The following is a 13,353-nucleotide window of genomic DNA, read 5'->3' on the forward strand; positions in this document are numbered from 1 at the left end:
CCACCACTCATCCTTGTATGGTTTGTTAATGGGTTTCAATATGGCAGGTGCTGTTTTTCAGGCTGCTAAACAGTGCCTATTTTGTGTTCTTAATAATGGTTTAGAGGTGGAATAGTAAATGGTCAGCTATTATTAAAAACATCACCACTGAAAAATGAAAGGCAAACGGCAGAGACATTCAGAATGTTTTCCTGTCCCAGTTTTCAGGTATGATTAAAGGTCTCACACTTTGTCTTTAAATAAAGCAATATTTAAACATTAACATGTGCATATATTGGCGAAAGATAAAAAGCAAAACACATGATTCAGCTTTGATACTTAGAGCATTACCTTCATTTAAGTGATTCCTAAACAAGGTTCGGAAAACATTTACATCTTGGTACATAGATCAACAGAGACAAGCTGTGATGAGATGACTAGTGTTGCTGTTCATGTCTGAACTGAAACATTGGGGAAGTTATGGCTGCCTGCGTGCAGTGCACAGGTTACACAGATGCTGTGAGGAGAGGTAGATTGTCATCCCAGCCAGCACTGGATCAAGACTTGGGGACAAACCTCAGCTCATTGTTGGTCTCAAGTGTTGATTACATACAGTACAAAAGAAACCGCCTCTATCAAACAGATTTCCATGTTGCTGACAATTTAGAGAAATCTAATGAAATTAGCCAAGTTGTAACTGCTTTGACAAAACCCTTTTGCCCTCCTATTCAAAGGGAGCTTCTAACATCAGCTCTGTCCAGTAACCTTCACTTAAGGTATAATTTGACATGTTTGCTGCTGCAACCTTAAAGTGCTACTAATCTCAAATACAATATTACAGGCTCCATCTTAAATAAAATGGCTTAACCAATAACTATCATACATTGTAGTCCACAGCTGGTCTGGCTCACAAAAAACAGCTACTGAATCCTAACCACTAGACAAGCAGTGTGGTCCACCACTCACATAAAGCTAGAACTGTATATCTGAATTTTTGTTGTAAAAGCAGGATTTATGTTGGAGCAGAGCAGAATGGGGTCTCATACCATGCTAAGGTGACTGATTGCCTAACCGTAGGTGTAAGGGAGCCATTTCACAGTCATCCTATAGTCAGGGTACAATACAAGAAACACTGCATGGCGTTTGTCTCTTCCCCCTCCCCATCTCTCGTCCTTTAATGGATTAGTAGTTATTTCTACAGCCTTAAATGTGGTTTGGGGATGAAGGTGTCATCTCCAACCTGGGAGGGGTAGGAGACCCAGGGACAAGCACAGCTTCTGCTCAGCTAAGTGTCTGAATATTCTCCAGTAGCTCTGGCTTGAGGAGTGCAGGGCTCTTTCCACCGCCAGCCGCAATGTCCGCTTGCACTGCAGCATCCCAGGAAAACATCAGAAGAACCGCAGGGACCTCCAAGAGACAGACAGACAGTCAGAACCTTCCCTTTGTACAACAAAAGTAAATGGATGGAATTGTTTATTTTGCCTGACATTTACATTTGTGACAATACTGTGCGTCTCTGCTTACCAGGCTACATTCATTCAGGGCCACCTCTTGGTCCTCCTGGAGTTTGTGTCCTCCAGGCGCCACCAGTTCAAAGGGCTGCCAGCCATCCACCAGGGAGTCCCGCACAAACTGGAAGAGCACAGACACCTTGTCCCATGCCAGGAAAGTGCCTGAAGGGCATAATGTGTGATAAGAGCCATTAGCCAGCCAATACAAGTTGAGTAAAGGTAAGAGGATACAACTATAAGATGTAAGATACAGTTGAAGTCGGAAGTTTACATTCAGTTTCACAATTTCTGACATTTAAACCTAGTAAAAATTCCCTGTCTTAGGTCAGTTAGGATCACCACTTTATTTTAAGAATGTGAAATGTCAGAATAATAGCAGAGAATTATTTATTTCAGCTTTTACTTCTTTCATCACATTCCCAGTGGGTCAGAAGTTTACATACACTCAATTAGTATTTGGTAGCATTGCCTTTAAATTGTTTAACTTGGGTCAAATGTTTTGGGTAGCCTTCCACAAGCTTCCCACAATAACTTGGGTGAATTTTGGCCCATTCCTCCTGACAGAGCTGGTGTAACTGAGTCAGTTTTGTAGGCCTTGCTCGCACACGCATTTTCAGCTCTGCCCACAAATTCTCTATGGGATTGAGGTCAGGGCTTTGATGGCCACTCCAATACCTTGCCTTTGTTGTCCTTAAGCCATTTTGACGACATCTTTGGAAGTATGCTTGGGGTCATTGTGCATTTGGAAGACCCATTTGCGACCAAGCTTGAACTTCCTGACGGATGTCTTGAGATGTTGCTTCAATATATCCACATAATTTTTGTTCCTCATGATGCATTCTAATTTGTGAAGTGCACCAGTCCCTCCTGCACCAAAGCACCCCCACAACATGATGCGGCCACCCCCATGCTTCACGGTTGGGATGGTGTTCTTCGGCTTGCAAGCCTTCCCCTTTTTCCTCCTGTTTATACTTGCGTACTATTGTTTGTACAGATGAACGTGGTACCTTCAGGCGTTTGGAAATTGCTCTCAAGGATGAACCAGTCTTGTGTAGGTCTACAATTTTTTCTGTGATTTCTTTTGATTTTCCCATGATGTCAAGCAAAGAGGCACTGAGTTTGAAGGCCGGCCTTGAAATACTTCCACAGGTACACCTCCAATAGGCTAATTGACATCATTTGAGTCAATCAGAAGCTTCTAAAGCCATGACATCATTTTCTGGAATTTTCCAAGCTGTTTAAAGGCACAGTCAACTTAGTGTATGTAAACGTCTGACCCACTGGAATTGTGATACAGTGAATTATAAGTGAAATAATCTGTAAACAATTGTTGGAAAAATGACTTGTGTTATGCACAAAGTAGATGTCCTAACCGACTAGCCAAAACTATAGTTTGTTAACAAGAAATGTAGAGTGGTTGAAAAACAAGTTAATGACTCCAACCTAAGTATATGCAAACTTCCGACTTCAACTGTATGTTGAGACAGACTTCAACACTGCAATCAAATTGAGATGCTACTGCCAAATATACATACAAATGACTATCCATGTCAACGAGCATCTTTGCTCATATCTTGTTTATACATCTGCTTATCACATTAAAGTAGGTGTTTGTTGGCAGATACAGACCCTGCAGTATGTTTCCATCAGGCAGTCGTACTCTCAGCAGGGTGTAATTGTACTTCCTCCTCTCCCTCTGCTCCTCTCTCTCCCGCATGGCCTTGGTACGCAGCATAGCGTTTTTGTCCACCACCTCGTTCCTGAATATCACACAACCACCAAGAATGCACCTTAACACAAGTCATAACTGGAAAACCCCCCCAACAAGAATACACGTCATGTGCACTAACCAAGTGAACCCTACTAACACTAATAGAATAATCATTTTATACAATAAATTCATCTCTTAAAGATGCACGATGCAGAAATCACTCTGCCATTTCCTGGTTGCTAAAATTCTAATAGTTCGAATCATTTCTGTTTATGTGAATAAACAAGTATAGTGTAGAGCAGTGGTCACCAACTGGTCGATTGTGACCAAGTGGTCAATCACCAAACATTTCTGTAGAAAAGCTAACGATAAAGGTTGTGTTCCTTTTTTTCTTCATGTTGCGCGGTTGGTGGTAGGTACACTTGATTCACAAAGTGTTCTCATTTTCAACCATTCCATTCGTCTGAAAAGACAAACTTGCCGACCTGGCAGACCGGGAGAGCTGTGGCTAAATCGAGTGAGCATACTGCGCTGGCCAATCGAATAGCTCAAATCACAGTGCCTACCTACAGCTTCCATAACCCCTGCCACAGCAAAGAAATAGCTCACATAGAACAGGTCTGCCGTTTCTTAGACTTGCTTTCAATGGGAATGACAGATCTATAACACACATTTCTATGTGAATTTGGCCAGGTTGCCCAAATATTACATATTGCAGCTTTAAAGTATGAGTCCATACTTTTGCTTCTGCTCCCTCTTGAGCTCTTCTGCAGTGAGGTTGTAGAACTCTGAGGGAAGTTCGAAGTGCATGGCGTTGGGGGAGGGTCTGAAGGCCTGGGGCTGGCGGTCCAGCTGGGCTCTGACTGGCTCTCCCCTCTGCAGCCGGTCCCTACTCTCCTTCATCACCTCCAGGGATTCTGGGTTATGCTCCATCAGCACCAGGAACTCCTCACTCTCCTCTGGGAAAGGAAGACAATCAGCTAATCAATTCCCCAAATGCAATCCAACCACTTACCCCTGGTACCCCCTATAGTACAGTACGCCTCTGCAGAAGCATACTAAGCCACACAGACAATAGGAAGTATAGACTGCATTTGAATGGGTTTACCATGTCCTTCCACATCCAGCATGATGCTCTGAAAGCCCATAGCTTCCAAGAACTCCCGACTACCCTCCACAGTCTTTACCTTTTCCTACGGAGAGAGAGAGATCAGACAGGGAGAGACCAGTGAATGGACCACATCGATAGAAAACATCGAGTCTCACATTACCCTCCACATGTCTCAAATACAGTGGTGGGAAAAAGTACCCAAGTCTCATACTTGAGTAAAAGTATAGCTACTGTACCTTAATAGAAAATTACTAAAGTAAAAGTGAAAGTCACCCAGTAAAATACTACTTGAGTAAAAGTCTAAAAGTATTTGGTTTTAAATATATTTAAGTATCAAAAGTAAATGTAATTGCTAAAATATACTTAAGTACCAAAAATAAAAGTATAAATAATATATATATAGTATAAATAATTTAAAATTCCAAGCAGACAGCACCATTTTCTGGTTTTTTTTAATTCACGAATAGCGAAGGGCACAATCCTACACTTGGACTTTATTTACAAAAAATGCATGCGTTTAGTGAGTCCGCCAGATCAGAAGCAGTAGGGATGACCACATGTTCTCTTGATAAGTGCATTCAAAATGTAACAAGTACTTTTGGTTGACAGGGAAAATGTATGGAGAAAAAGTACAATATTTTCTTTAGGAATGTAGTTATGTAAAAGTTGTAAAAAAATATTAGTAAAGTACAGATTTTAAAAAACTACGTAAGTTGTACTCTAAAGTATTTTTACACCACTGCTCAAATATACCTGGAACACCTTGTTGCTGAGTTTGATCTTCCTGTACTTCTCCTCTGTCGGGTTCTTACAGATGTTTTCAATGTACCTGACAAGATCGGGAAAAAATTATGGGGTGTCAAGACACTCTTTGCGTGAATTCTTGTCAATGTGACAATGTACACTCAGTGGCCAGTTTATTCCGTACACCACCCCGTTCACACAAATGGTTCGCTCCTACAGACAGTAAGTCGCGTGGCCTGCTATATAAAGAAACTTTGAGTGTGATATGAATGTCATTGCCAGGCGCGCCAGATCCTGTATCTCAAAAATGGATGGCCTCCTGGGCTTTTCACATACAGTGTCTAGGGTTTACAGAGAATGGTGCGGGAAAAAAAGAAACATCCAGTCAGCAGCAATCCTGTGGGCGAAAACAGCTTGTTGATGAAAGGTCAAAGGAGCATGGAAATAATTGTGCAAGCTAACAGGCGGGCCACAAACAGGCAAATAACAGCGTAGTACAACAGTGGTGTGCAGAACGACATCTAGGATGCACAACTTGTCAGTCCTTGTCATGGATTGGCTACTGCAGCAGACAACCACACTGGGTTCAACTCCTATCAGCTAAAAACAAGAAGAAGTGGCACCAGTGGGGATGCGATCACCAACACTGGACAATTGAGGAGTGTATAAACGTTGCCTGGTCCGACGGATCCCGGTTCCTGTTGCATCATGCTGATTGCAGAGTCAGGATTTGTCATAAGTAGCATGAGTCCGTGGCCCCATCCTGCCTGATGTCAACGGTATAGGCTGGTGGGTGTAATGGTGTGGAGAATGTTTTCCTGGCACACATTAGGTCCCTTGATACCAATTGAGCAACGTTTCCATGCCCCGAAGAATTCAGGTTGTTATGGAGGCAAAGGGGGGGGACCAACCCAGTACTAGATGGGTGTACCTAAAAAAAAAAAAAAAAAAAAAAACTGGCCACTGAGTGTATATCACACATTCTAAACTGGGTGGTTCGAGCCCTGAATGCTGATTGGCTGACAGTCGTGGTATATTAGACCGTATACCACGGGTATGACAAAATTTAACCAGTTTATAATAGCAATATGGCACCTCCAGGGTTTGTGATATATGGCCAATATACCACGGCTAAGGGCTGTATCCAGGCACTCCGCATTAGGTCGTGCATAAGAACAGCCCTTAGCCGTGGTATATTGGTTATAACACACCCCCTCGTGCCTTATTGCTTAATTATAGGACAGTTCCATCCCCCTCCATGTTTCTCACTTGCTTATGATGTCCACTGCAGCCTTGACTTTCTCCCTGTCCTTGTTGAAGGTATGAACCATCATAATGGAAGCCTCCACTGCATCCTCTTCAAACCGCTGTTGGACAAGACGAGGTTAATCATGTGTAGTCAGGACCATACTAATAAAAAAGGATGGTTTGTGGCAAATTACTGCTAAGATTTTTTACATCAATACTTCATAGCATAATTATCATGATCTGATTTTGATATCATGATATCATACGACTTTAAAAATGAGAATCACTTCCGGACCTACCATGAAAATGGCCTCTTTAATGTGCACATCTCTCTCGCTCTTAGTTAAGGTGGCTCCAGTAAGCGGACAGGTGAAATACACACCTGTTACTGAGAGAAATGCCAAATCCTTAACATTGGAGCCCTGTAAAAGATTACATATACTAGCGATAAATGACAGACGATGGCAGTCGTTGCACAAATAATTTCTTTGTGAGCAACAGTAAAGGAAAGTTAATTGATTTAATGTATTCCTTGCCTCAACAGCTGTTGTCTTTTCCTTCTCAGCTACTGCTGCAGCTTCTGCCTCAAGCTCTCTTTTCACTGTGAAAAATTATTAAAGACCATTACCCACAACCCAATTCTTTATTTCTGATTATTTATTTCTGAATACTGCTGTGAAACACCTGCACAGTCTTGACAACATCATCAGTCATTAAGTAGCAGTTCTTGGATGCATGCACTACCAGTCAAAGGTTTTAGAACACCTGCTCATTCAGTTTTTCTTTATTTGTACTATTTTCTACATTGTTGAATAATAGTGAAGGCACCACAACTATGAAATAACACATATGGAATCATGTAGTAACCCCCCAAAAAATGTGTTAAACAAATCAAAATCTATTTTATATTTGAGATTCTTCAAAGTAGCCACCCTTTGCCTTGACAGCTTTGCAGACGCTTGGCATTCTCTCAACCAGCTTCATGGGGTAGTCACCTGGAATGCAATTCAATTAATGGGTGTTCCTTGTTAAAAGTTAATTTGTGGAATTTCTTTCCTTCTTAATGCGTTTGAATCAATCAGTTGTGTTGTGACAAGGTAGGGGTGGTACAGAAGATAGCCCTATTTAGTAAAAGAGTAGGCCCATATTATGGCAAGAACAGCTCAAATAAGCAAAGAGAAACAACAGTCCATCATTACTTTAAGACATGAAGGTCAGTCAGTACGAAACATTTCAAGAACCTTGAAAGTTTCTTCAAGTGCAGTCGCAAAAACCATCAAGCGCTATGATGAAACTGTCTCTCATGAGGACCGCCACAGGAATGGAAGACCCAGAGTTACCTCTGCTGCAGAGAATAAATTCATTAGAGTTACCAGCCTCAGAAATTGCAGCCCAAATAAATACCTCAGAGTTCAAGTAACAGACACATCTCAACATCAACTGTTCAGAGACTGAATCAGGCCTTCATGGTTGAATTGCTGCAAAGAAACCACTACTAAAGAACACCCTGCCTTTCTAAGGTCTTCGAAAGCCAAGTTAAACAGATCACCGACCATTTCGTATCCCACCGTACCTTGTCCGCTATGCAATCTGGCTTCCGAGCTGGTCATGGGTGCACCTCAGCCACGCTCAAGGTCTTAAACAATATAATAACCACCATCAACAAAAGACAATACTGTGCAGCTGTATTCATCGACCTGGCCAAGGCTTTCGACTCTGTCAATCACTGCATTCTTATCGGCAGACTCAACAACCTTGGTTTCTCAAATGACTGCCTCGCCTGGTTCACCAACTACTTCTCTGATAGAGTTCAGTGTGTTAAATCGGAAGGCCTGTTGTCCGGACCTCTGGCAGTCTCTATGGGGTGCCACAGGGTTCAATTCTCAGGCCGACTCTTCTCTGTATACATCAATGATGTCGCTCATGCTGCTAGTGATTCTCTGATCCACCTCTACGCAGACGACACCATTCTGTATACTTCTGGCCCTTCTTTGGACACTGTGTTAACAAACCTCCAGACAAGCTTCAATGCCAAACAACTCTCCTTCCGTGGCCTCCAACTGCTCTTAAATGCAAGTAAAAGTAAATGCATGCTCATCTGCCGATCGCTGCCCACACCTGCCCGCCCTTCTAGCATCACTACTCTGGACAGTACTGACTTAAAATATGTGGACAACTACAAATACCTAGGTGTCTGGTTAGACTGTAAACGCTCCTTCCAGACTCACATTAAGCATCTCCAATTCAAAATTAAATCTAGAATCGGCTTCCTATTTCGTAACAAAGCATCCTTCACTCATGCTGCCAAACATACCCTTGTAAAACTGACTATCCTACCGATCCTTGACGATGTAATTTACAAAATACCTTCCAACACCCTACTCAGCAATTTGAATGCAGTCTATCACAGTGCCGTCCGTTTTGTCAACAAAGCCCCATATGCTACCCACCACTGCGACCTGTATGCTCTCGTTGGCTGGCCCTCGCTTCATATTCGTCGCCAAACCCACTGGCTCCAGGTCATCTATAAGTCTTTGCTATGTAAAGCCCCGCCTTATCTCAGCTCACTGGTCACCATAGCAGCACGCGCTCCAGCAGGTATATTTCACTGATCACCCCCAAAGCCAACTCCTCCGTGGGCCTCCTTTCCATACAGTTCTCTGCTGCCAATGACTGGAACGAACTGCAAAAATCACTGAAGCTGGAGACTCATATCTTCCTCACTCACTTTAAGCATCAGCTGTCAGAGCAGCTTACAGATTATTGCACCTGTACATAGCCCATCTGTAAATAGCCCACCCATCTGTAAATAGCCCACCCATCCCCATATAGTTTTTTTGCTCCTTTGCACCCCAGTATCTCTACTTGCACATTCATCTTCTGCACATCTATCACTCCAGCGTTTAATTGCTATATTGTAATTATTTCACCACTATGGCCTATTTATTGCCTTACCTCCCTAATCTTACTTAATTTGCACACACTGTATATAGATTTTCTATTGTGTTATTGACTGTACTTTTGTTTATTCCATGTGTAACTGCGTTGTTTGTGTCACACTGCTTTGCTTTATCTTGGCCAGGTCGCAGTTGTAAATGAGAACTTGTTCTCAACTGGCCTACCTGGTTAAATAACAGTGGAATAAAAAAAATAATAAGAAGAGACTTGCTCGGGCCAAGAAACATGAGCAATGGATTTTAGACCGGTGGAAATTGGTCCTTTGGTTTGGAGTCCAAATTTTTGATTTTTGGTTCCAACTGCCATGACTTTGTGAGACGCGGTGTAGGTGAATGGATGATCTCCGCTTGTGTATTTCCCACCGTAAAGCATGGAGGAGGTGTGATGGTGTGGGGGTGCTTTGCTGGTGACATCGTCTGTGATTTAGAATTCAAGGCACACTAACAGCATGGCTACCACAGCATTCTGCAGCAATACGCCATCCCATCTGGTTTGGGCTTAGTGGGACTATAATTTGTTTTTCAACAGGACAATGACCCCTCCCGGCTATGTAAGGGCTATTTCACGAAGGAGTGATGGAGTGCTGAATCAGATGACCTGACCGCCACAATCCCCCGACCTGGGATAAGTTGGACCGCGGAGTGACAGAAAAGTAGCCAACAAGTGCTCAGCATATGTGGAAACTCCTTCAAGAATGTTGGAAAAGCATTCCAGGTGAAGCTGGTTGAGAGAATGCCAAGTGTGTGCAAAACTGTCAAGGCAAAGGGTGGCTGCTTTGAAGAATCTCAAATATATTTTCATTTGTGTATCACTTTTTTGGTTACTACATTATTCCATATGTGTTATTCATAGTTTTGATGTCTTCACTATTATTCTACACTGTAGAAAATATTAAAAATAAAGAAAAACCCTTGAATGAGTAGGTGTTTTAAAACTTTTGACCGGTAGTGTAGGTATCTAGCTCACCCTGGAGCCGGATGACATCCTGTGAGTTTTGTACCCGGGGGCGTGGCTGCCCCTCGATCCTGGCCAAGGCTGCAGCCCCTGCCTTCTGAGCTCCTTCAGTAGGAGCAGCATAACAGGGCTTGGCAGGGCCACTGCTCTGCACCACTTGGGGCTTGGAGCTGCATAGGACACATTCAACATTTGGCTGCAAGATGTGATGTATAAAGTTTTATAGCTATCTACACTCACAAGGGGTTGCACCCTAGTCTTTGATCATGACTCTGTTCTATTACATTAGACAAAAAGAGTCATTGGACGAAGATGTCTTCTATATGGGCCCCTTTGCTCAGTCTGAACGTTAACACCTGTCGCTTGCAGTACAGTTTTGTAAACATAAGACTTTATTTTTCATATAAGCAAGAAATAACTTAAGAAAAAGTTCAAATCTGGGTTTCCCAACTCGCTGCACGTTTTGGTTTTTGCCCAAACACTACACAGCTGATTCAAGTAATCAACTAATCATGAAGCTTTGATTACTTGAATCAGCTTTGTAGTGTTAGGGCAAAAACCAAAACGTGCACTGAGTTTGGGAATCGCTGGGTTAAATTGATAAACATTTGATAGGGTTAGTGATCCCACACGGCCATATCTCCATGTTACATCGCTTGTTAACGGAAAACCGAAGGAAGACCAGAGGCTACCACCTGTGCTAATTAGCGTGCTCCGACACCTGTGTGTAAGCTTAACTCGGGAAGTGTAGTTTCTTTGAATGGAGGCACCCATAGCTGTATGGATGAGTAAAACTCCTACAGTAAGAATATATATATATATATATATATATATATATATATATATATATATATATATATATATATGAAAGATTATTTGTCGGTGACGAAAGATTAGGGTCATATGTTTCGAAAGCCTTATCGCAAGAGATTATTGACCATTCTAAACGTTGAAACTTTCGGGAAAACTAGGGAGAAGGCAGAATGCCGACTGGAGTTTGAGAACTAGGTTCACCCTGTCCTGAACATTAGAAAAGTAAACAACGGAGCCCATCCAAGTCACGGGTGAGGTCAAGGCCCGGTGAACGCAACTCTACGAATTAGACATACCATATAACTGTCAATTATATTAACTAAGAACTGACAACAGCATAGCAGCTATCGTTAGCTCGCAAAGTTTGTTTACCTAGCGTCTTCTGTGAGTTTCTTTCCTGGCCCAGCTGACTTGAATTTTAAATCTTTCTTCATATCCTCGAAAAATTTCTTCATTGTTTACTGTTTATCACAGTAAAATAGCCTGGGAATACAGCACAGGTCAATAGGTGCGCTGAGGTGAGAAAGCTTAGTAAATTGTTGCCATCAAAATGCAAGGGCGGAAGTGGACCGGAAACGGGTGTGTCATTTATTAATGGTAAATTGTGTACATCAGCCTCTTGTGGTCTGGAGGATGTACAATCAGGATGCTGTGTTCCAATGAAATACATTAATCCTGAAATTAATAATTGACAATAATAAGTATCATAAAATAAATTAACTTGTATTAAGAGCTGGCTTAGCACAAATTAAAACGTATTTTGTAAACATTTTAGATTATTATTTTAAACCTATATGAAATGGAGGTAGACATTTTTAAATGGTCACCAATACCAGTGTAACATTCAATTAAACGTGTGTTAGAACTGGAAAAATAAACCGATAATTTGGAGGCCGAACACCTATCGTGAGCATTTCTGATATCGTTCATTACGATATCCCAAGTGGCGACGTGGTCTAAGGCACTGTATCTCTGGTTCGATCCCGAGCTGTATCACAACCGGGGTGATCGGGAGTCCCATAGGGTTTGGCCGGGGTAGGCCGTCATTGTAAATAAGAATTTGTTCTCAATTGTAAGTACATTTTTGTAACCTTTATTTGACTAGGCAAGTCAGTTAACTGGTCAACATAGCAGCACCAACCCGTGCACTCACTGGTCACCCCAAAGCCAATTCCTCCGTGGGCCACCTTTCCTTACAGTTCTCTGCTGCCAATGACTGGAACAAACTGCAAAAATCACTGAAGCTGGAGACTCATATCTCCCTCATTAGCTTTAAGCACCAGCTGTCAGAGCAGCTCACAGATCACTGCACCTGTACATAGCCCATCTGTAAATAGCCCATCCAACTACCTCATCCCCATACTGTATTTATTTATTTATTTTGCTCCTTTGCACCCCAGTATCTCTACTTGAACATTCATCTTCTGCACATCTGTCACTCCAGTGTTTAATTGCTATATTGTAATTATTTCACCACTATGGCCTATTTTTTGCCTTCCCTCCCTTATCCTTCCTCATTTGCACACACTATATAGATTTTTCTATTGTATTATTGACTGTATGTTTGTTTATTCCATGTGTAACTCTGTGTTGTTGTTTGTGTTGCACTGCTTTGCTTTATCTTGGCCAGATCGCAGTTGTAAATGAGAACTTGTTCTCAACTGGCCTACCTGGTTAAATAAAGGTGAAATAAAAAAATTAAGTTAAGAACAAATTCTTATTTTATAATGACGTCCTACCCTGGCCAGACCCTACCCTACCCTAACGACACTGGGACAATTGTGTGCCGCCCTATGGGACTCCCGATCATACCGCTTGTGATACAGCCCAGGATTGAACCAGGGTCTGTAGTGACGCCTCTAGCACTGAGATGCAGTGTCTTAGACCGCTGCGCCAATCGGGAGCCAATTAAATGGGTTAAATGAAATGGGTTTGCTAATATGGGTTATTGTTAATGGTAAAACTTATGGCTACAACAATCAAACTAGTAGTAAATAAATAAAAAATCTGTGGTGCTTATTGTTAAGTTTATCATAATATAGATTTTGGCAATATTGGGCTCCGGAGTGGCGAGGCAGTCTAAGGCACTGCATCTCAGTGCTGGCGGTGTCACTACAGACCCTGGTTTGATTCCAGGCTGTATCACAACTGGCCGTGATTGGGAGTCCCATAGGGTGGCGCACAATTGGACCAGCGTCGTTTTTAAATAAAGGTTAAATAAATAAATACAAAATATCATCCAGCTCTGTGCGCTTAGGGGTGGCATATATTCGCTGTATGACTGCGGACGATTGTTAATTTTTATATTTTTGTCAATCTGTTGG

General features: G+C 42.1%; 1 protein-coding gene across 1 annotated transcript; it reads right to left on the reverse strand.

Moving 5' to 3' along the window:
* Nucleotides 1-232: 232 nt before the first annotated feature.
* LOC115192588 (UBX domain-containing protein 6) lies at nucleotides 233-11,593 on the reverse strand. Its single transcript, XM_029751263.1, has 11 exons — nucleotides 11,402-11,593; nucleotides 10,229-10,386; nucleotides 6,841-6,905; nucleotides 6,604-6,726; nucleotides 6,326-6,423; nucleotides 5,066-5,141; nucleotides 4,310-4,394; nucleotides 3,941-4,160; nucleotides 3,120-3,250; nucleotides 1,504-1,652; nucleotides 233-1,386 (listed from the first exon to the last, which is right to left on the reverse strand). Exons 1-11 carry the CDS (start codon nucleotides 11,482-11,484, stop codon nucleotides 1,261-1,263), a joined length of 1,314 nt encoding a protein of 437 aa, XP_029607123.1. The 5' UTR covers nucleotides 11,485-11,593; the 3' UTR covers nucleotides 233-1,260.
* Between the last annotated feature and the right edge of the window lie 1,760 nt (nucleotides 11,594-13,353).

Source organism: Salmo trutta, chromosome 4 (assembly GCF_901001165.1).
Source record: "Salmo trutta chromosome 4, fSalTru1.1, whole genome shotgun sequence".
Lineage (NCBI taxonomy): Eukaryota > Metazoa > Chordata > Actinopteri > Salmoniformes > Salmonidae > Salmo > Salmo trutta.

Bases quoted from the DNA above. Each gene is read 5' to 3' on its own strand.
- LOC115192588 (XM_029751263.1), bottom strand. From the start codon at position 11,484: ATGAAGAAATTTTTCGAGGATATGAAGAAAGATTTAAAATTCAAGTCA. The intron at 6,424-6,603 runs GTAGGTCCGGAA...CTTGTCCAACAG, and splicing joins TTAAAGAGGCCATTTTCATG to CGGTTTGAAGAGGATGCAGT. The intron at 1,653-3,119 runs GTCTGTATCTGC...TATGCCCTTCAG, and splicing joins TGATGGAAACATACTGCAGG to GCACTTTCCTGGCATGGGAC.